Source organism: Artibeus jamaicensis, unplaced genomic scaffold, assembly GCF_021234435.1.
Source record: "Artibeus jamaicensis isolate MK-2021 breed Jamaican fruit bat unplaced genomic scaffold, CSHL_Jam_final contig_793, whole genome shotgun sequence".
Lineage (NCBI taxonomy): Eukaryota > Metazoa > Chordata > Mammalia > Chiroptera > Phyllostomidae > Artibeus > Artibeus jamaicensis.
In genome coordinates, this window is record NW_026521975.1 from 10,218,825 (window position 1) to 10,241,809 (window position 22,985).

A 22,985-nucleotide genomic window follows, 5' to 3' on the forward strand; every position below is an offset into this window, starting at 1 on the left:
TCTCATGATAAATTTTCTCAACACAAAGAATTGAGCCACAGTCTCAACTTAGCTAGGCAGAAGGTAATAGAATCTAATAGAGCAAGAAATCAATTTCCAATGATCTATGTCATAAATAAGACATCCATTTTTCTCAAAATTACCAAAAGAAAAAGTAAATTCACTTAAATGCCTTATAATTTAGAATTAGGAAGCAAAAAAAAAAAAATCAAGAAAAAGTTATCAATCAATCTATAGTGGCACCCTTTATCCCCTTCATTATCTTTGTTATACAGTCGACAGTACACATCCCAATCTCATCCCAACCAAAGGTGTGGGCATGTAACTTCTTTCTGGGCGCTTCTATGCAAAAAAAAAAATTCCATTTTCTTAAAAAATAGAAGACAATTTTATTAAGTAGATTTAAATATAATTCTAATACATGTCACTACAAGCCAAAAAACTGCACTTAAATTCAAAGCCTATTATTTGAAGTTTCAAAATCCTCACTCAGAATTCATGACTCAGACAAGAAACAAATGAGGAAAAAAAGCAACAAGGTCTTTCCACATGTGTATACGTATCTAAACTGGTATATATGAACATGGGTATCAAAACTGCTATATATACACAAAATAGAACACAGGAAAAACCTTGATGAATGGGAATTAAGAGAGCTGGAAGCTTACCATTGTGTACCTTTTCTTAAAATAAGACTTTATTCATTTATCTTTAGAAGGGAAGGGAAGGAGAGAGGGAGATAACAGGAACTGGCCTGTAATCCAGGCATGTACCCTGACTGGGAACTGAACCGTGATCTCTTAGTTTGCAGGCCCGCACTCAATCCACTGAGCTACACCAGCCAGGGCTCACTGTGTACCTTTTTATACCTTATGAATTTTGAAGCATGAGAATGTAATTACCTATTCAAAAAGAAATTTAAATAAACAAAGAAAGAAAGAGAAAAAATTGCCCTAAACAGAATTAGAAGTAAATTGCCATCATGAATGACTCCAAGTGTATCTATATTTTGTCTTTTTAAAATTCATATTTAGATTATAATCTTATGAACTAAGACAGTGTTTCCCAAAATTTATTAATAGGAATCACCTGAGTCATTAAAAGTAGATTTTGAGGTCTAATCTAGACATACCGAAATAAGATTTAGTGAACCAAAGGGTTGCTGGTTTGATTCCCAGTCGGGACACATGCCTGGGTTGCAGGTCAGGTCCCCAGCTGGGGGCATGTGAGAAGCAACCACACATTGATGTTTTCCCCCCTCCCTTTTCCTCCGTCTAAAAATAAATAAATAAAATCTTTAAAAAAAAGAAATCCAATAAATATTAATTTCCTTTCCTCTCATACTCAAATTATACAGATGTTGGGGTATGTCTCTCTAGTTTAACAAAGTTGCTTCCCTGGCTGGTGTGGCTCAGTGGATTGAGTGGCGGCCTGAGAAATAAAAGTGCTGGTTCGATTCCCAGTCAGGGCACATGCCCTCAGTTGCAGACCCGGTACCCAGTCAGGGGCGCTGAAGAGGCAACCACACATTGATGTTTCCCTCTCTTTCTCCATCCCTTCCCCCATCTCTAAAAATGAATAAAATCTTAAAAAAAAATAATATAACAAAGTTGCTGTTGAAACAGGATTAATTACTCGTTAATCTTCTTAGATACATATATAATTTTTCTAGTCACTAAACTAGAAACTAACTTGCCAAAAAGCATTTACTAGTTCAAGTACAAGTATCACTCACTTGTTAAAGAAACTCCTATCCCAGAGGGGAGAGGGGAGGGGACTACTATAAAGGACACATGGACAAAACCCAGAGGGAGGGTGGAAGCAAGGGAGAAAGGTGGGATTGGCTGGGGTGGGGAAAATGCAGACAACTGTAACTGAATGATGATAAAGTAATTAAAAAAATATATATATAGAAGAAACTCCTATCCCAATTAAAAGGTGTTACTGTTTATGCTTACAAAATGAATAAAAAATACTACAGTTTAGTTTTCTTGCATACTAGGTTGCCTAAATCTTGCATACTAGCTTCCTCAAAAAAAAATCCTCTCAAAAAAATCTTCTAATAGTTGTAAAAATCCTCTAGTAGTTGTACCTCTGTTATGTTTCTCTCTCGTAATGAAGCCAACTCATATGGGTCCACAAAAAGTCCTGTTGGGATGTACTGTTTAATTAAGAGGCGGCAGGTCTGTAAGTCCTCCATGCTTTCTCCAAATTTCACTTTTATTAAAAGGTCTCTGTAAGACAAATATGTTTAAAGTAAATCTCTTCATTCAATTGTTAATGAGATAGCATAATACTACATTCAAATGAGTAGAAACACTATAGATTATAAAGTCAAATGAAATATTTATATAATGTCAGAATCACCCATTAGATCAGGGATGTCAAACTCATTTTCACCAGGGGCCACATCAGCCTTGCGGTTGCCTTCAAAGGGCCGAATGGAATTTTAGGACTGTACAGATGTAACTACTCCTTAACTAGGGGCAAGGAGCTCAGCCCTGCCGCGGGCAGAAACAAGGTGCCGGGCCAGATAAAACAGGTGGAGGGCCGGATTCGGCTCGCAGGCCTTGTATTTGCCGCCTGTGCATTAGATCTTTCATGTATTTACGTCAGAATCCACAGTATTATATTAGTGCAACAATTTTCAACCAGTGTGCCACAAGAGGGACACTGCTAGTTGAAAGAATTTTTAAAACATGCAATACCTAACATTTTTTTAGTCAAGGACACTGACCTCTTTTCCCTTAGACTGTCAAATAAAAAAAGTCAACACAATAGCCATCCAATGTGAATAAATCAAAATCGTACCTATTTTTGGTGTGCTACAGAATTTTGGTAATTAGTTTAGATGCGCTGTGAAATGAAAAAAGGTTAAAAATCACTGTATTAGTGTGAAATCAGACAAAAGTCAATAGAAAAAGATAGAGTCCAAAAATGGTCACACACATATTATCTTTCTTTAAAACTTATTTATTTATTTTTAGAGGGAAAGAAAAGGAAAGAGAAAGAGAGGAAGAGAAACATCTATGTGAGGGAGAAACATTGACTGGTTGCCTCTCAAATGTGCCCTGACTGGGGACTGAACCTGCAACCAAAGCATGTGCTCTGACTGGGAATCGAACTGGCGACCTTTTGCTTCAGTGGGATGATGCCCAACCAACTGAGCCACACCAGTCAGGGGTAGACACACATATTTTCAAAAACAGTATAATTTAATGGGGAAAGGATAGTCTTTTCAAAAAATGACATTGAAACAAACAGATATCCATATAGAAAAAAATAAACCTTGACCTAAACCTCATACCATATACAAAAATTAACTTGAAATAAACTATAAACCTAAACATATAATTGTCTTAGCTTTGTGTCTGGGGGCACACTTGGACCAAATGCAGGAAATGAGATCCAAAGTATACCATGACAATTTTGCTTAGGTGAGAAAATAGATATAAAAGTTAAGGAAAGCTGAAGTGGCTGGAAGTCATAACACTAAGCTCCAGAGAGGAGGAAACTATGTAGGAAAAGCTTAGAAATATGAACTGGGGAGTCCTCTTGAGTATCTGTGGAATACTAAGATACGCAGGAGTGAGGCGTAACTCCACAAGATGGGCACATGATGACCAGGGAACCAAAAGATGAGAAATTCTAAAATTTCACACAAGGTAGGAAGATATTTCCATTCCAACCAACCAAAGCAAAGAAATCCCAATGGGGATCCCAACCAAAGCTTTCACTCGAAATCCAACAGGTAAAGCCTTAGTAGCTAAATTATTAGCCTTGCAGTAATGAAGGGCCATTTGTAACTCTAGACCCATAGAAAAAAAAGGTTAAAAGGATCAAGTTTATAAATAAGCAACTTAAAACTACCAATATTCCTGACCGGTGTGGCTCAGTTGTTTGGACATCATTCCACAAAGCAAAGGGCTAATGCTGGTTCTAGTCCTGGTTGGAGCACATGCCTGGGTTGTGGGTTCAGTTCCCAGTCAGGGTGTGTATGAGAAGCAACTGATCTACATTTCTCTCTCACATCAATGTTTCTTCCCCTTTCTTTCTCCCTCCCTTCCCTTCTCTCTAAAAATAAATCAATAAAATCTTTAAAATAATACCTTAAGAAAAACTACTAATGAAACTGCTAACTCCTTTAAAAGAAGATAAAATCTACACACTCAAAAACATTCATATCTACAATATTCAGTATTCAATCAAAAGTTACTAAATACGCTAAGCAGCAGAAAAATGAGACCAATAATGAAGAAAAAAATCACTCAAAGAAACAGAAGTAGAAATGACAGTGACAAAATTAGCAGAGGACATTATATACCTATTAACATGTCGGGGATTTAAAGAAAAACATGAACATTATGATGGAAAGTGAAGAAATATATGTTGAAATGCAACTTTGAGAGATGAAAAAGACAATTTCTGAAATAAAATCTATCCAGATATGATTAGAAGCACTTAGACACTGCAGAAGAAAAAAATCAGTGTCTTCGAGACACAATAACAGAAACTATACAAACCGAAGCATTCTGAGCAAAGAAGAATGGGGGTGGGAGAAACAGTTCCAAAGATCTTTCAACAGTCTCAAGTAGAGAATGTCAAAAGAGGCCGAGAGAGAGACAGAACAAAGAACATAACAGAAAGAAAATTTGAAGATGATATAATGGCTGAAAATTTTCTGGTTTTCATGAAAAATCTAAGCTAGTAAATCCAAAAAGCTCAACAAACACCAAGCAGAATAAACACACACAAAAAATACCCCATTCTAAGACATATTATCATCCAGTCACTGAAAAAAAAATTTTTAAGCAATCAAAGAAAAAAAAGAACTTTATGTGTAGAGTAACAAACATAAGAACACACCAGAGGACAATGGAACAATGTATGTAAAGTATTAAAAGAAAAAAAGCTGTCGATTTAGGATTATATATCCAGGAGGTAAACCCTTCAAAAATAAAGGTTAAGACAAACACAAACTAAAAGAATATGTCACTGCAATAAATAGTAAAGGAAGTTCTTCAGGCAGAAAAAGGAAATCAGATGGAAACTTAAATCTACAAGAAAGACAGAAGAGCAAATGGTAATATGTGGGTGAACATAAAAACAGTTCTCTCATTTTTTAATTGCTTTAAAATATGATTGATAGAGAAACTGGAACCCCTGTGCATTGTTGACGGCAATGTGAAATGGTGCAACCACTACTAAAAACAATATGACAATTACACAAAAAAATTAATATAAATGAAACTTGAGGACATTATGCTATGTGAGATAATCCAATCATAAGTACTGTATAATTCCACCTATATGGGGTACCTAGAATAGTCGAATTCAGAGAGATAGAAAGTACAATGGTGGTAGCCAGAGGCTGGGAAAAGGGGAGAATAGAGAGTTGATGTTTAAGAGGTATAATGTCAGTTTTGCAAGGTGAAGAGTTCTGTAGATGGATGGTGGTGATGGTAACACAATAGTGTAAATGTTCTTAATTCCACTGAAGTGTACAATTTTAAAGGTTTAAGATGGTATATTTTATATTATGGGTATTTGCCAGAAATAAAATAAATAATAATGTAACATGACTCTTCAAAATAAAAATAATAACAATATATGGTGGGGTTTACAACGTAAGTAAAATGTAAAGTTAACAAATGTATATCAACAATAGCATAAAGAAAAGGGGGAGGAAATGAACTATTTCGATGTAAGAGTCATACATTATTCACGGTGTAAAATAATACTATTTGAAAGTAGACTGTGGTAAGTTAAATTGTACACTGTACACCCTAAAGCAACCAACTAAAAAAAAAAGAAATACAGTTAATAAGCCAAAAATAGAGATAAAACAACATGCTTAAAAAATACTTAGTTTATCCAAATAAGGCAAGAAGAGAAAGACTAGATGGACGAAATAGAAAATAAGTAGCCAGATGGGTAAGTTTCAGCCAACCCAACCAAACCAACATTCACTAAAAGTAAATGGTCTGATCACTCCAATTAGAATGTAGAGATTGACAGACTGGATAAAATAACAAATTTTAATTCAATGTCCTATTGGAGATCCTAGCCAGGTAAAAAAGGGCATAAAAACATATAACAAGTGCACAGATTGTCTTTACTTACAAACCCATGATCACCTATGTAGAACAGCCCAAGGAGTCTACAAAAAGGCTATAGGCATTGATAAGTGATTTCATAAGGAATCAGGGTACTAAAACACGATACAAAAATCAACTGTATTTCTATTATTAGCAACAAACAAGTAGAAATGAAAATTTTACATAAAAAAACATGAAATATTTAGGGATACGTTTAACAAAGTATGTGTAAGACATAGACTCTGAAAGTTACAATATCGTTAAGATTAAACCGATAAAACCTAAATAAATGAAGATGCCATATTCATGCATTAGAACATTCAACATTCACAATCAGTTCTCTACAAATTGATCTAAGTTTCAACAGAATCCCACACAAAATTTCACAATGCTTTTTTGATGAAATCTACAAGTTGATTCCAAAAGTTATATGGAAATGCTCCAGCATTTCTCTGATCTACCTATCTAATAGCTCTAAAAGAAAATAAGTTTTTAATAAATAAATTTAATAAATAAATTTTAAATAAGTCTCTCTAATTCCCAGAGACCTCCACTTCCTCCTGTGTGTACAAACCATCCTTTTAATAATCTGGTCTAAAATTTTGCCCAGAACCTACATCAACTAACTCCCAGATTATCCAAAGATTACAAACAGAAGTTCAGCAATCATTCAAGCAAGTTCTCCCACTGAAACAAGATATAGTTCATCAGAGAGGGGAGACCCTACAGTCATTTATAGTAGTAAGGTCCTTTTGTATACTTCCCTTACACATTTTGCACTTCAGTTTCCTACTACCAATGCTTGCTTGACCCTTTCCAAAGTGGAATTCTTCCTGACCAAGAAGATAGAAATAAGAGGACCTATCAAATTTTACTTTCTTTAATCTGTTAATATTTCCTCATCTACCCTAGCAGCAAGACTATACATGCTCTACACATAACTAAAAAGCCTTTTTTAAAACAATGATTACAGGCATATTCTGAAGGTCTCAAATAACAGATTTCTAGTTTCTGAAGCTATTCTTGTAGGTTCTGCCTCTCTTCATATTTGGTTTTATTTCCTGCTTTTTATCTGCAATATTTACAATTGAACAGCTACTTCTGCCCTCACAATAGCCTCTCCAGGTACTTCTTTCTTCCTTATTAGAATCATTTATGATTATACTGTCATCTTTACATTATTTATTATCTCCCAGTCCTCCTGAGAATACATCCCAATTACTTTAAAGAGAGAAGCTATACACTTGGCACAATTACCTTGACACTGGGTAAAATGTGCCAGGAACTCTTGTCAAAAAAAACTCCTTTCAGAAGCAACTTCCCTTCCAAAGTCAGTTTTACTACTTTATAGTCATATCTCCTCTTTAACTGAAACTGTATTTCCCTGCTTGATCACCTATCTCAATATTAATAATAATACCCAACCTTTTCTAGGTGTGCAGTATGTGACAAGCACCATATTAAAGGGCTTTCCAAATACTAGTGTCTGATTTAGTTCTCACAACCCTAATGAGGAACTACTATCCTTATCCAGTGTTACTGATAAGGTAGTAAAACTTAAGTAACTTGATTAACGCCATGCAGATATTAAATAACAGAGCTACATTTTGAGCCAAAATCTGAGTTAAAAAGAAAACCACAACAAAAAATAACCCCACCCCAAGTTCTTTCTATACCTCCTAGTCATTCACATGTAGGCCAACTTTGAAGAGGAGGGTGAGATATTTTAGTTTAAGGTGACTTATAAATGAAGCGATTTTAAAAACAAACATTATCAGGCCCTGGTTGGATGGCTCAGTTGGTTGGTGCATCATCCCCTATACCAAAAGGTTGCAGGTTCAATCCCTGGAATAGGAGGCAACCAATTAATGTTTCTCTCTCATGTCAATGTTTCTCTCTTTCTCTGCCCCCTAATTCTTTCTCCCTAAAAATCAATAAACATATCCTTGGGTGAGGATTAATAAACAAATAAATAAATGTATTAGAATTTTTACATCAAATACCTGAGAATCATTTCAGAGTAATCACTTTGAGAAGCTTTAAAGTTTGGGAAGTTTTCTTATGGAGCAGTTTCTACAACGTTTTACCAGTCTTTTAAATACCTTCAATACTGGCAAATACTAATTTTTGAGGATAATTTGTATTTTGGAAACAGCTTGGTCATTTGGAACCAAGTCTTGAAAATCACGAATAGTGACTTAGGGTGGTATAATATCTTAGCACTACTTGTGAACACAGCTTTGGAGCAGAGTAGTCCTAAACTGGAGCCACCCTACCCACTACCAAATTATTTAAATTCTCTGTGCCCTAGTTATTTCACCTGAAAAATTAGAAAGGTATCATCCATCTCACAACCACTGTGAAGATTAAACAGGATATTGTATATACAACTTCTAACTATATGGTAAATAACAAACATGTTTTCTTTTCCACTGTTATTTTAATCGTTATTTCAAACTGTAACCATATATAAAAAATCTGTCACTTATAACTGGAATAAAGCAAGTGATTTTTTTCAGTTCAACCATTTTTCAACTACTGATTTTTTTTCCTCTACATTATATGAAACAGTACTTTGATGCAAATACAAGTATAGGCAATTTACCTGTGGAAACCATCCTTCAGAACTTCTTGCTGCAAAATAATTTCAGAGCAAGTGGCCCTTATGCCTGTAAGAACCAAAAGAGTTTTTTGTTTAAATAAAGCAAGCACATAATGAAAGAATACTTAAATAATTAGAAAATAATTATTTTAATAAGCTTTACTTGAATGGAAAAATGTAGCCAACCTCAAAATAAAACAAAAACTTTTAAAACTTAAATTGAACTACATATTAATCTACTTCTAGTATATATAGCACAGGGGTTAAGAACATTGACTTTGGAGTTATTGCCTATCTTCAAATCCAAGTCTGTCATTTAATAGCTGTGTGACTTTGGTTCATTGCTCTGCTAGCTGTCATGAAAAAATAACTGTAGAAGGAATTAGAACAGGTCTGACCACATAGTACTATATGTAAGTATTTGTTACTAATATTACTTTGTTCAGATGATCCCAGAACACCAAAAAGAACAAAATAGCTAAAAAAAAAAAGAGCCAGAAAATCTCAGTTTTAATTCCAGCTCACTGAAACTGTTTTTTAGATTCATACTGGCAATTTCTATATTCTACCATCCACACCAAACTGGAGTTTTTTTCAAAGGGTTCCTCTATAAACTTAGAATAACCAGAAATCTCACTATACAGACTCCATGCAGATTTCAGACATTAAAACTATTACTTAATTTTAGCATCACACAATTAAAAATTCAATTACTGATGATCAGATCACCAACTCTGCCAGGCATCTTGCTATATAATTTTACCCCATTTTCAAAAGCTGGCAGTGTACAGAAAGAACATTAGAACAAACACACTAAAACCCATATTGTATTGTATGTTGCTAGGTCCACTAGATATATTCCTGACAATACACATGAAGAAAAGTGACATGGAGATGAAAACATCTGAAATATACAAGGGAAGAAAGGGAAAAACTATGGAAAAATAACATTTCTTAAATAATATTTATATGACGGATACTCTACTTGGGGCTTTCACATGAATTTTAACTTTCACAACCTAGCAAAATAGGAATTCAAAATTATTGCCATTTGTACAAAGGAGGCTTTATAACAGTTACTAACTGGCTCTGGGTCTTACAAATAAGTGACTGATTAAAAGCCAGATTTGCCTGACATTTAAAGCCTCAAATATTTCCACTTTCCTAGCTATTTAAAGAAAGCCTTATTTACCACAAACAAATAACTTAGGGCACCTCTTGTACAAATCCAGATGTTTCTTCATCATGTTAATACTAAGGGGGGTGGGGTAGGGAATAAGAGTTTTTAAATATCAATATATTAAATTATAAAAAAGGTAAGATGAAAGGTTTAAGTTGGAATATACACTAGAGAGTAGTAAATCACATTCATCTGGAGATGGTAGGAAGGCTAATTTATAAACAATATAGCAAATACTAGACAATTTATCATTTTTAAGGCAAAAGTACCATCTTCAAAACAAATTTCTTGCATCTGAACTCACCTTATATATTTTTTCACTTAAGTATTACTTTATTTGGTTATTGTGGTCTGTTTGTACTCCCTCGGGAAATTGACCCTTTTTGAATCATAAAATGCCAGTGTGGGAACAGTCTAGAAAGATGTTACCAAGTCCAATGGTTTAAAAAACCTTTTTGGACTTACGGCCAAAATGGAGGCGTAGGAGGAAACACTGTTCCTCCTCGCACAACCAAGTTTATGAACAACAAATATTTAAAAACCAGAACACAACCAAAACAGAGAGAAAATTAAACTGTACCAAAGTCTGACAACAACGAATCATTCATTCAGACCAGTAAAAGGGGGTGGAGACAGTGGCTGGCGGAGAGGCAGGCTTTGCGCAGGAAAAAGTGGCCAGACCAACCCAGGTGCGCAGGTGGCGGTTGGCAGACCCCAGGCACAGGGTGGCAACCGGCACATCCAGTGAGGGGGCAAGGCGGCTGGCTGACCCTGGTCACACATTCGTGTGCAGATAAACCAGGCAAAGGAGCGAGCAGTGAGATAGACCACGCAAACCAGGGCCCCAGTGCTGAGAAATAAAGCCTAAAAGCACCAATTGGAAAATCTTTCAGGGGTCAAGGTGCTAGGAGAGGCTCCCAGGCTCACAGAGTTTGTTGGTGAGACCCATAGGGTTCTGGAGGGTGCAAAAGCCCACACATCTGGGAACTGGTACCAGAAGGGCCCAATTTGCTTGTGGGAAGCAGCAGAGGAGACCAAAATCCGAGAGTGTGGAACAAGGGCCAGTGCCCCTCTCTGACCCCACCCCCACATTCAGCTTCTTAACCAAGTGACCTGGGTTGCCCCACCCTGGTGAACACCTTAGGCTCCGCACCTCATACATAACAGGTGCAAACAGACCAAAACATTATGGCTCAAGAAGAACAGCTCAAAGCCCCAGGGCCCATACTTCTAAGCAACAAAGAGATAGCCAACTTATCAGATGCACAGTTCAAAACACTGGTGATCAGGATGCTCACAGAACTGGTTGATTTTAGTCACAAATTAGATGAAAAAATGAAGGCTTCACTAAGTGAAATGAAGCAAAATACACAGGGAACCAATAGTGATGGGAAGGAAACTGGGACTCAAATCAATGTAGGAGACCAGAAGGAAGAAGAAAACGACCAAACAGAAAACAATGAAGAAACAAGAATTCAAAAAAATGAGGAGAGGCTTAGGAAACTCCAGGACATCTTTAAATGTTCCAACAACCGAATTATAGGGCTACCAGAGGGGAAGAGGAAGAGCAACAAGTGGAAAAATTAAAAGAACTTCCCCAATCTGGCAAAGGAAATAGACTTCCAGGAAATCCAGGAAGCTCAGAGAGTAACAAAGAAGTTGGACCCGGGGAAGAACACACCAAGGCACATCATAATTACATTAGCCAAGATTAAAATGAAGGAGAATCCTAGAAGCAGCAAAGATAAGGGGACAGTCACCTACAAAGGAGTTCCCATCAGACTGGCAGCTGATTTCTCAAAAGAGACCTTACAGGCAAGAAGGGACTCGAAAGAAGTGTTCCAAGTCATGAAATCCAAAGACCTACATCCAAGATTGCTCTATCCAGCAAAGTTTTCATTTAGAACGGAAGGGCAGATAAAGTGCTTCTCAGATAAGGTCAAATTCAAGAAGTTCATCATCACCAAGCCCTTATTATATGAAATGTTAAAGGGACTTATCAAAGAAAAAGAAGATAAAAAATATGAACAGTGAAAGAACAACAAACAGTTATTAACAACCACACCTAAAACAAAAGCAAACTAAGGGGACACCTAAAACAGGAGGAGAACCATAGAAATGGAGATCGTATGGAGGGTTAGCAACAGGGGAGTGGGGGGGTGGGGAGAAGGTACAGAGACTAAGTAGCATAGGCAGTAAGGAGAAAATAGGGGGGTGGACAAGAATAGTATGGGAAATATAGAATCTAAAGAACCATGTTCTAAAGAACATGGACATGAACTAAATGGGGGAAATGGTGGGGGAGGAGGTGTGCAGGGTAGAGGGGAATGAAAGGGGGGGAAATGGGACAACTGTAATGGCATATGGAATAAAACATATAAAAAACTTTTTGGCCCTGGCTGGTGTAGCTCAGTGGATTGAGCACGGGCCTGTGAACCAAAAGATCACAGTTCGATTCCCCATCAGGGTACATGCCTGGGTTGCCGGTCAATTCCCAGCAGGGGCCAGTTCCCAGCAGGGGATGCACCAGAAGCAACCATACATTGATATTCCTCTCCTTCTCTCCTTCCATTCCCTTCTAAAGATAAATAAATAAATAATTTAAAAAAAAACCTTTTTGGCCTCAAAATCTTTTCTTCATATGAATTTTGAAACATAATAGATATGTAAACATACAAAAGCAGAACTGCATTGACTGACAAACACTAGTCTGATAATGCTCATTTTCCAGATGGAGAAACTCACGTGGCTTGACTTTCCTTTCCTTATCAAAGTCATAATTTATCTAATTATCACTACAGGAATCTGTCTCCTCCCCCACAATGAACGCTCAAGGAGGGCTGGAACCACAACTAGTACAGCACTCCAGCCCACGTACTTGGGCCCAAAGAAATCAACCAACTCCCTTGCTTAGGCAGGAATGATAAAGAAACCCTAGTCCAAAAGTAGAGTGTAAGCAATGGAGTAGCTAAAGAACTTCCACGCATGACAGGTGGCCAGGGGACAATAGAGTGGGGAGATTGCCTGAGGGAGTAAGGGGTACTGGGTGGAGGGGGGGAAAGGGGGAAAAACTGGAACAACATAATCAATAAAATATAATTAAAAAATAAAAAGTAAACACCTGGGATGAGTGAAATTTTTTTTAATGTTTGTAAGACAAAACTAGTCGTTTTCTCCCCACTCCCCCAGTCTCTGTATTCTGGATTGGGATTCTCACATCTCGCAGGGCACGGAAGCCTTGCTGGCCCCTTCCTGTTAAGAAACTTCATGCATCCCAAGACGCTTCAAGGCTGTACTTCCTTCACAATATTTTAGTAACAGAGTGGCCAGTCCTGCCTCGGAACAACAGATCCCGACTCTCCAGAGTCCACAGAGCTGTGCTGGGGACGAGTGGGGTGACAGAAGAGGAGATACGTCGACTCTGTTTTTAATCTCTTCCAGCTCAGCACACAGTTCTAGGGTCGCGCGCCGGGTTACAGTGAACGACCCTAGCGAACAGCTTAAGGGAGAGGACTCGGAAGTCCGAGCTGCGGCTCACCCCCTTGGCCCTCAAATCCGGCCCCCATTCCCGCAGACACGCCCTTCCCTTTACCCGCGTCGGTGGGTGCGACATTGAGGGCGGTAGCTGTAGTGCAGGTTGACTCCCAGAGGAATATCCAGGCCACCACTCGGACCACCACGATCCAGGCAGGGGCAGCCAGGACGCCGAAGAACGTGCTCCGGAGAGGAGCGCGCCCGGGCGAAATGCGGAAAAGAAGCCCGCATACGCTTCACGCCGCTCCTAGAGCGCGCTGCTAAGGAGTTAGTGACTGGGACGGAAGCCTACGGGCACCCACGCCTTTGGTGTCCTCACGCTCTCGGTCCCCCAGTTCCCCGCCACTACTCCTTGCAAGCCCGGCGAGCGAAACTTCCACGCTCTCCCGAGGCTGCACTCGGAAACCGAGCTTCGCTCTCACCGTTCGCGAGCCCCGCCCCTTGGTGTTCCGGTTGGGGGCGGGGAAAGGAAAGGCGCAAGCGCCTTTGAGAGCAGCGGGGCTATTTCTGTGGGAACGGTTTCCTGGGCCCGGAACCCGACTGTGACCTAGGCACGCTGGCTGCGGTGCGGGCTCGTCCAGTTGTTGTTCTCGACTTCCACCTCCAGGTATTTGTGGATTCGGGCTTCCTGCCGGGGAGTTTTACCCCACAGCCCTGTCTATAGGACTGTGGCTGTCGCCTCGTACTGCAATGCCAGGCTCTGCCGGGTGTCAAAGTCGAGTCAGGTGCTTCTCAGTGCACTGCAGTTGGATGGAAACAACCCCCCTCACGGAGGTTTTAGATGATGTCCTGCCAGAGAAAATGCATTTACTGTACTTCTCTAAGGGTAAAAAAAAAAAAGTCTTTCACTGGTAGAGACCTGAGCAGGGAGAGGATCGTCTGTCTACATGTTGGCAAAATCCATACACTGTGGGGGATGCTTGGCTAGATTCTGGCAGTCACTGTTCCTTGGGGCTAGGCAGGGCGGGGAGTGAGGGAGGCAGAGTCTTAGTGTCTAGGAAGAAGCGTCCGTCTGTCTTAAGAAATTTAGCTGAATCTGTAAGTAGGCTGAGAGAGTGTCCATTGCAGGTTGGAGCAGAACAGAGGGCTGTAGGACGAATGACTCAAAGAGGAAAGATATCAGAAGATAAAAACTGAAAATAGCAGAATAAGCATGCTATGATGAACTATAGAGCTAAATTTTGGAAGAAACTTGAAAGAATTGAAACTGGTTGTCTATACAGAGGAGAAGAGAGAAGGACAGTAGATTTATTATAAGTATCAGACTTATTTTTACATTTTAGACAGGATACAAACATTAGTAAAAATAAAAGTTTTTTAAATTTAAAAATATACAAATGTCTGTAATCAGAATTACATTATTGAGTATCAGTTGTATATATTCTTCATGAGTACAGCCATTTGCTTGAGTGTGTAGAATTTGTGTTCAGTGGAATCTCCTAGAAAATTTGCTAACGTACCAGATTTTAGTGGGATTAGTATTTGTTTTTAAAAAAAGAAGAAGAAAGAGGGGGTCGAGTGGGGAGGATCATTGCATTAAATCAGGGGCAGAGTACAGAAATTTGAAAAAGCATTTTTTACATGTTATTAATTTTCTAAATACAAAATTCTCACACCTAGCAATAAGGGGTGAATAATAGACATTTTGGTATATCCATAGGACATTCTACTAAAATTCAGATTTTAGTAGAATATTTAATGGCAAAATTACATAGGTTATTAAATTTGAAAGGTTGTTTAAATTTAATAGTATGTGTAATATAAAAGAACATACTATAGTTAAAAAATAAAACTATGTCTAGGAAAAAGACTGGGAGGAATCAAGGGTGCTTATTTTATATGTTTCCTCCACCCCATGTTGATGTGGACTCTGGGCCCATGGGGTACATGTGTTGTGTCTGGGACAAACAAATTCACACGAACTACAGAAGTCTGTAGAGAAGAAGGGATGGCATGGCCACTCTCTGAGAGGAGGGCCCTGACCCCTGCCTGGACAGGCTTTTATTGCTTTTCTGGGTACATTACTTTGAGGATGGTCTTCATTTACTATGCACAGGTTTGCTTTAGGTGGTTACCTTTTACAGATAACAAAGGAAAGAATGTTGCTAATTACTTCAAAGAAAAGGATGTTTTAGATGCAAGGTGAAGAGTGGTTGACCTGGTTACACTCCATCCTTGGGAGGTTTAGCATAGATTTTACGAAGTTACTTTAAAGATATGCAGTAAACATTTGTTGCCTCAATTCAGGATGAGGGAGTTTTCACAAAAAGCAAACCTCATAGCAGCCTAGGTACAATGCAGGCCTGATTCCCCATGGAAAAACAAATCCATGGGCTCGGTTCTTATGTGCCAACTTGCTCCCCACCAGTTTTCCAAGTTGGGGGCTGGGTTACATTCACCATGCCATGTGGATAGGTTCCCTATACTCCATCCCACCATCACTTCCAGTTTTCTACAGTGAATATGTATTAAATAACTATGTTCCTATAGTGATTCACTGACAGAACTGAGTATATGGTTACCCAATGCTGCTTTACTTCTAGATTCCTTGATATTTGCAAATTTTCCTGGGAATAATATAGTCACATCTAAAATAGTCCCTATAATGAAATATGCTTTGGCATTGGGGGTAGAGGAGGGAAAAGGGAATAGAAAGTATTAACCTATAAGATAGTTGTTTTTCTTCTTTTTTTTAGAGTTTTAGTTTTAGTTTTTAAAATATATTTTATTAATTATGCCATTACAGTTGTTTTATTTCCCCCCTTCATTCCCCTCCACCCTGCACACCCCCCCACCATTCCCCCCTTTAGTTTATGACCACGTGTCTCAAGTTCTTTAGATTCTATATTTCCCATACTATTCTTGCCCTCCCCCCTATCTATTTTCTACCTACCATCTATGCTACTTATTTTCTGTACCTTCTCCCCCCTTCTCCTTCTCCCACTCCCGTGTTGCTAACCCTCCATGTGATCTTCATTTCTATGTTTTTGCTCCTGATCTAGCTGTCCTCTTAGTTTGCTTTGTTTTAGGTGTGGTTCTTAATAACTGTGAGTTTGCTGCCCTTTCACTGTTCATCTTTTTAATCTTCTTTTTCTTAGGTAAGTCCCCTTAACATTTCATATAATAAGGGCTTGGTGATGATGAACTCCTTGAATTTGATCTTATCTGAGAAGCACTTTATCTGTCCTTCCATTCTAAATGAAAGCTTTGCTGGATAGAGCAATCTTGGATGTAGGTCTTTGGATTTCATGACTTGAAATACCTCTTTCCAGCCCCTTCTTGCCTGTAAGGTCTCTTTTGAGAAATCCGCTGACAGTCTGATGGGAACTCCTTTGTAGGTGACTGTCCCCTTATCTCTTGCTGCTTCTAGGATTCTAGAATTCACCAGGGTGGGGCCACCCAGGTCGCTGGTTTTTGACGCTGTATGTGGGGGCGGGGTTGGAGAGGGACAGTGGCAGTTCCCTCTGCTGTTTCCTGCCCCTGGGCCCTAGCGGCGCGTCTCACTGCTAGCTCCTTCACCGGTTTATCTGCGCGAGAGTGTGTGACCTCCGTCAGCCCTCAGTGGGTCCGCCCGCTTCTCCACATCTGGGATTCACCCACTCCCTTCCCCTCTTTCTAAAAATAAATAAATAAAGTCTTTTTTAAAAAGTAATTACCAAAACTCCAGGAATACAATGATTGGGAAAGTACAAGGTAAATAGATTTGGTCTGGTGAACCCCTCCAGACATAATGTTTAAGATTATGGAGCATGCTTGTATAAACTTGTTTAATTGGTAAATAAAAAAGATCCCATAAGTCAGCTCTTGGGCTGACTCATGGGTTCATATACAAACTTTAGTTAAGAGTACAGTACACTAAGAAATCAAAACCGAACTGCATTTCTAAGCTCATGTGTGACTATAGCTACAGCCCTCAGTGAATCAGGGACCCAACAGACTAAGGCTAACCAAGGGCCAAACGGAACTTTCAGGGGTAACCCTTGAAATATTGAGGTTGATAGGCTGATCATGCATCTCTAGAACTGATTTAGATCTGGACTAGAGCCAGATACACTGGGGAAGAGGGATAGGGAGGAGTGTGATTTATCCAACACTTATGGTAATTTTTTTTCTCTTTTTCAGGAAGTCATTATGTGACTAACACATCTTCATCAGATTTCCTCTGATTTACCCTGACGAGTATGTGAGAATGATGTGCACTGCCAAGAAATGTGGAGTTAGATTCCAGCCTCCAGCTATTATCTTAATCTATGAGAATGAAATGAAGGGGAAAAATCGCCAGCGCATTATGCCTGTACGAAACTTTTCAAAGTTTTCAGGTACCTCATGTTTTATCATGCCTCCTATCTTAAATATTCTCTAAATCACTTAATAAGAATGATTTGAGTCTTGTGGTGTGACATGGCATTCAGAGTTAAACAGACCTCTTAGGTTATGAAAATAAAAAATATATCCCTCCTTTCTCTGCCACACTCAAAGCTCAATTCTACTTCTGCAGAATAATTTGTTCTCAAAAAAGCCACTTTGCTACTTGGCTATAATGGCAGATAATCCTGTCAGTAGTTTGCAATGCACCAATAGTTTGTGGTGTATAGGTTCTGTGTGGTATATAGATTTGTTTCTCTCCTAGATTGCAACAGAGCTGCTGAACAATTAAAGAATAATCCACGACACAAGAGTTACTTGGAACAGGTGTCCCTGAGACAGCTGGAAAAGTTATTCAGTTTTTTACGAGGTTACTTGTGGGGACAGAGTTTGGCAGAAACAATGGAACAAATTCGACGGGAAACAACTATTGATCCCGAGGAAGACCTGAACAAACTAGATGACAAGGAACTTGCCAAAAGAAAGAGCATAATGGATGAACTTTTTGAGAAAAATCAGAAGAAGAAGGATGATCCAAATTTTGTTTATGACATCGAAGTTGAATTTCCACAGGATGAACTGCAGTCCTGTGGCTGGGACACAGAGTCAGCAGATGAGTTCTGATCCCCAAAACAAACATTTATTGAGCTAACAGAAACTCTGTGTTTATACAGAGAATATAGATCAGTTCTAGAAAAATCTGTAAAGAACACTAAATGTACATGTTGGGTCATATTTGGATTGACCATGTGACTTTTCAAAACCAAGACATGTGGAAAATCTACTATGTAGGTGCATGAGGAATATAAAAAAATCAGTACATAGGAATCTGACTTTAAGGTGCTCACAGTCTAATTGGAAGATGGGTCAAAAACTTGTGAAAACCTAATTAACAGTACTAGGCAGCAAAAACATTAAAGCCAAATGATTGATAAAAATGAAAAAGGGTCAGAGCCTAGATTACTGTAGAGCAGAATAGTCAGGGAAGACTTGGTTCTTCAGTGGCAAGATGGGACTTTGCCTGGCCCTTGAAGTGGTAGTATTTGAATAGAAGCTTATAGAGGATTCCAGATGAGAAACTGGGAGGAAAAAGAGGGGAAGGGTATAGTAAGCAAATTATAATTTGATAAGATTGGAGGGTGTATATGGTTACCAGGGGATTATCCGGTATACATTATGTCTTTATATACATTTAACTCTGTTTTACAAGTATTCTGGAGTAGAAGAGCAAGTCCATGTAATTTGATGAACAGCAGGGGGATTCTGCCCTTCTGGTATCTGGAAATATAAACCAAAGACATTCCGAAACCTGAACCTCTTCCCATAAGTAAGAGGTTTGTTTGTAAAATGGGAACTCTACCCATAATAAATGAACAATAGGTACTTCCAGTTTGGACCTGTTCATAGATTTGCATGTACAAAGGAGATTTTTGTTAAGCAAGGTTATATGTGTATAGATCTTTCTTCTTGCTATATTATTATTATTTGATTGGTAGAAATCCTGTGTTTTCTGCAAGGAAATTAATACTAAATAAACCTGTAAAAATTAGTCATTCTTTCTGTCTGTTTCTACTCTGTTTACCATTAAAAGGTAAAGCCCCCATTAAAGGGATCATTCTTATAGTGACACCACCAGGGACTTAAGATGGTCATGACTCATTATGTATATTTGCCAAAGGTGGCAAAAGAATTTTCAGAATTGGAGATTCTTTTACATCTGCATAGTATTTTAGTTTATAGATGTAGATGATATATTTTAAAAGTTGACTTTAGATTGTTTTCTCCTTCACTGTTACAAACAATGAAAATAACCTTGTATATTCTCTATTTTGCATGTGTATATGACTATAAATAGTGCATCGAGGGGAATTGCTGGATATGTGCATTTAAAATTTTCATAGATATTGCTAAGTTTTCCTCCAAAGAGGTTCATTCATTCATTCATTCATTCATTCAGTACTCTGTACCATATAAGTACCTACTATGTGCTGAGCATGTGCTGCTATTCAGAGCCTGAGGATACAGCAGTATGTACAACAAAGCCCTTGCCTTTATAAGGTTTACAGTCTAGTTGGAGAGGACACAATAAACAAATACACACAGTAATGTCCTATGATAAGTGGTCAGAGAGGATGGAAGCCACTGGATTTGATAGGGTGATCAAAGAAGGTCTTACTGAAGAGGTGACATTTGAGCAAAGGCCTGAAGGAAATAGGGAAAAATGTGCATTTCAGGGGTAGTAGAGAAAGGTAAGTGCATAGGTTACAGGATAGTGTGCTTGGCATAGTTGAGGGACAGTAAGGAGGGTGATGTGGTTAATACAGATGAAGCAAGAAAATGGTAGGAGATGCAGATGGAGTACATGAAGGTCTGTCTGAAAAAAGTGCAACCATTGTTTATGTAATGAGAATGGTTTGTGCAACACCAATGTAACCTGGCAGTCAAGGAGAGTGGACTGAAATGTGCATGTATGAACAATGACAACTTCATTGTACTAGTCAGTGGGGGTGGTAGATGCTGTTGAGTGAGCATGTGTACTGTGTGGCCATCACATTCAAAATGACTAAATGAGTAGAGCAACAAATCTGCATCAAATTTTGTGTTAAGCTTGAACATTCCTCCACAGAAACTATTCAGATGATTCAGAAGGCTTTCTCGGACAATGCAGTGAGTGCAGTGCAAATTAAAGTATGGCGCAATGCTTCAGATGATCGAGAATCTGTTGAAAGCGATCCATATTCTGGAGGGCCTGCAATAAGCAGAACTCTTGAGAAGGTTGAATGCCTATGGGCTGCAATCAACAAAGATCAGAGAACTGTGTGAGGTCCCAAGGTGCCTACTTTGAAGGCAACTGAGGCATTATTGTCCTGTGTACAATGTTTCTTGTATCTTGCATCTTCTTCAATAAATATATCTATTTTTCATATGACATAGCTGGATTCTTTCTGGACAAGCCTCATATTTTACCAATGGGCAGTACTTACCACAAAGGTTGTACCAACTTAAATATCAGCAATACACGAGTCCTGTCTTCCCCACATGCTTATCAATAGAATGTTAACAAACTTGTTGATCTATGCCAATTTTATAATTAAAAAAATGGCATTTCATAGTTTTAATTTGCATTGCTTTTGAGTGACAGTGAGTATAAGATCTATTTTTAAGCATTTTTTATTTAATTATTGTTCAAGTACAATTTTCTGTCTTTTACTCCCATCCCAGCTCACCCCCCCCAGTGCTCCCCACCTCCCTCCCATTTCTACCCCCCTTAGTTTTTGTCCATGTGTCCTTTATACTTGTTCATGTGAATCCTTCCCCTTTTCCTCTGAAATTCTTTCCCCTCTCCCCTCTGTTCCCTGTCAGCCTGTTCTGTATTTCAGTGTCTTTGGTTATATTTTGCTTGCTTGTTTGTTTTGTTGTTTAGCTTCCTGTTAAAGGTGAGATCATATGGTATTTTGTCTTTCACTGCTTGGCTTATTACTGATGGGCACCTAGGTAACATCTATTTTTAATGAAATAACTTATTATGTCCTTTGCTCATTTTTCTTGTGGGTTACTGGTCTTTTTCTTACTAATTTGTAAGAAGTTCTTTATTAGGAAAACAGTTCTTGGTCTGTGATTTGAGTTGCGGATATTTCCACCTTGTCATTTGTTTTGACTTTGTTCGTATTTTTTCCAGGCAGCTATTTTTTCAAGTCGAATTGATCAATATTTTTCTCTATACCTCTGGATTTTGTGTCATATATAGAGAAGCATTCCTCATTCAAAGATTTTTTTCAATCTCATGATTTTTTCTATACAGGAATATATTTTGGTATAAGATGTGAGATGTGACCCCAACTTTACTTTTTTCCAGATACCCATCGAATACCACTGTCTATTAAATTACCTATCTTTCCTCATCTTCATTTGAAATGTATTCTTGTCCATAAACTAAATTCCCATATGTATCAAAATAGTCATGTTTTGATTATGTTAATGTCATCTGCAGCACACTTCCCAATCCATGTTTTCTTGACTAAATTAAATGTATAGAAAGATACAAAATGTGCCATAATTTTTGCCTTTGAGGTGTTAACATAGTTTAGCTAAAGCCACAATACTACCATATATTAGGTTGAGGTACTAGCTACATACAGGTAAAGCAGAAGGGGGAGATCATGTGATCCAAGCAGTTGTGGGTTTTCCCCTCCATGTATGATGTCCAAAGCTTATTCTTCTGCTCATATCATTTACATTTTTTCCACTAGAAAATTAATACATGTTCAATGTCAATTATTTTAAAAGTTTAGGCAAATACCAGAGTGTAAAAGTGAAATGGAAAAATTCTCCCTTCAACCCAATTCTCACTCTGCACAGAAATTGGCTTTGTAGAGGACTTGTGTTCCATCTCTTCTTGTGATCATGCTTTATCATTCTCTTACTCTGACCCTGTCTTTCTCATATCAGCTTCATTTCCTGCTGACTCATTCTCTGTAATCTGTAAATACATGTAAGACCCTGCCATATTAAGTAAATACTTGAAATCACCTTGTGTTTTTCTACCTAATTCTGTGTCTAATCAAATTTTATCTAATTGTTAGATGTATCTGCTTCCCCTGACTCTGGCTCCTTCCACTCACCTATCCTTGAGAGCAGATCTAGAGATGCAGTCTTAGCCCATAAAGCTCCGTACTTCAAGAGCTGCCTTGAAAGTTCAGTTTGGCCGTGGGTTATCCTGAGTCTTTTGGATCCCTAAGAATCTCTGGTTCATTGAGGGATACAGGTTTGATCACATGTAAGCCTGGAATGGAATTCAGTTTGGAATTCAGTACACCTCTTAGTGTACTGTACTCTTAACCAAAGATTGTATATGAATTTCTGGGTCAGCCCAAGAATTAATATGAAGGATCTTTCCTATTTACCAATTAAGCATGTATTATCAAGCACCCTCATATCAAGGTACTGTAAGTGATTACATTAAATATGTCCTGGGACTGATCTTTCTCCCTTGTGTTTTTGCAATTATTTTACTTGTCAAGTCCATTGTAATTATTTAATCACCTATCTAATATTTTGACAATAGTAGTGGATGAAAATTGAGGAAAGGGGGTTTTGGCCAAGATGGAGGTGTAGGTAGAAACCCTTTGCTTCCTTGCACAACCAAAAGGAGGATAACAACCAATCTAAAATCAATAAACGACCAAAAGTACCAGAAAATCAAACT

At 38.2% G+C, this 22,985-nt stretch overlaps 2 protein-coding genes across 2 annotated transcripts in view; one reads left to right on the plus strand and one right to left on the minus strand.

The window, feature by feature from the left end:
* Nucleotides 1-17,428, minus strand: part of PIGX (phosphatidylinositol glycan anchor biosynthesis class X) — a 34,066-nt gene extending 16,638 nt beyond the window's left edge. Inside the window, exons 1-5 of the mRNA XM_053672840.1 lie at nucleotides 17,353-17,428; nucleotides 13,707-14,042; nucleotides 13,473-13,652; nucleotides 8,704-8,767; nucleotides 2,093-2,234 (exon numbers count right to left, since the gene is read on the minus strand). Coding sequence (XP_053528815.1) covers nucleotides 2,093-2,234; nucleotides 8,704-8,767; nucleotides 13,473-13,652; nucleotides 13,707-14,042; nucleotides 17,353-17,428 — 798 coding nt within the window. The remainder of the gene's footprint in view (nucleotides 1-2,092; nucleotides 2,235-8,703; nucleotides 8,768-13,472; nucleotides 13,653-13,706; nucleotides 14,043-17,352) is intronic.
* CEP19 (centrosomal protein 19) lies at nucleotides 13,599-21,241 on the plus strand. Its single transcript, XM_037147433.2, has 3 exons — nucleotides 13,599-14,021; nucleotides 17,537-17,733; nucleotides 18,045-21,241. The coding sequence occupies exons 2-3, from the start codon at nucleotides 17,604-17,606 to the stop codon at nucleotides 18,401-18,403; spliced, it is 489 nt and encodes a 162-aa protein (XP_037003328.1). The 5' UTR covers nucleotides 13,599-14,021; nucleotides 17,537-17,603; the 3' UTR covers nucleotides 18,404-21,241.
* Nucleotides 21,242-22,985: the final 1,744 nt, after the last annotated feature.

Excerpts from the sequence above, each read along its gene's own strand:
- CEP19 (XM_037147433.2), top strand. The coding sequence starts at position 17,604 with ATGATGTGCACTGCCAAGAAATGTGGAGTTAGATTCCAGCCTCCAGCT. Across the intron at positions 17,734-18,044 it reads AAACTTTTCAAAGTTTTCAG|ATTGCAACAGAGCTGCTGAA; the intron begins GTACCTCATGTT and ends TTTCTCTCCTAG.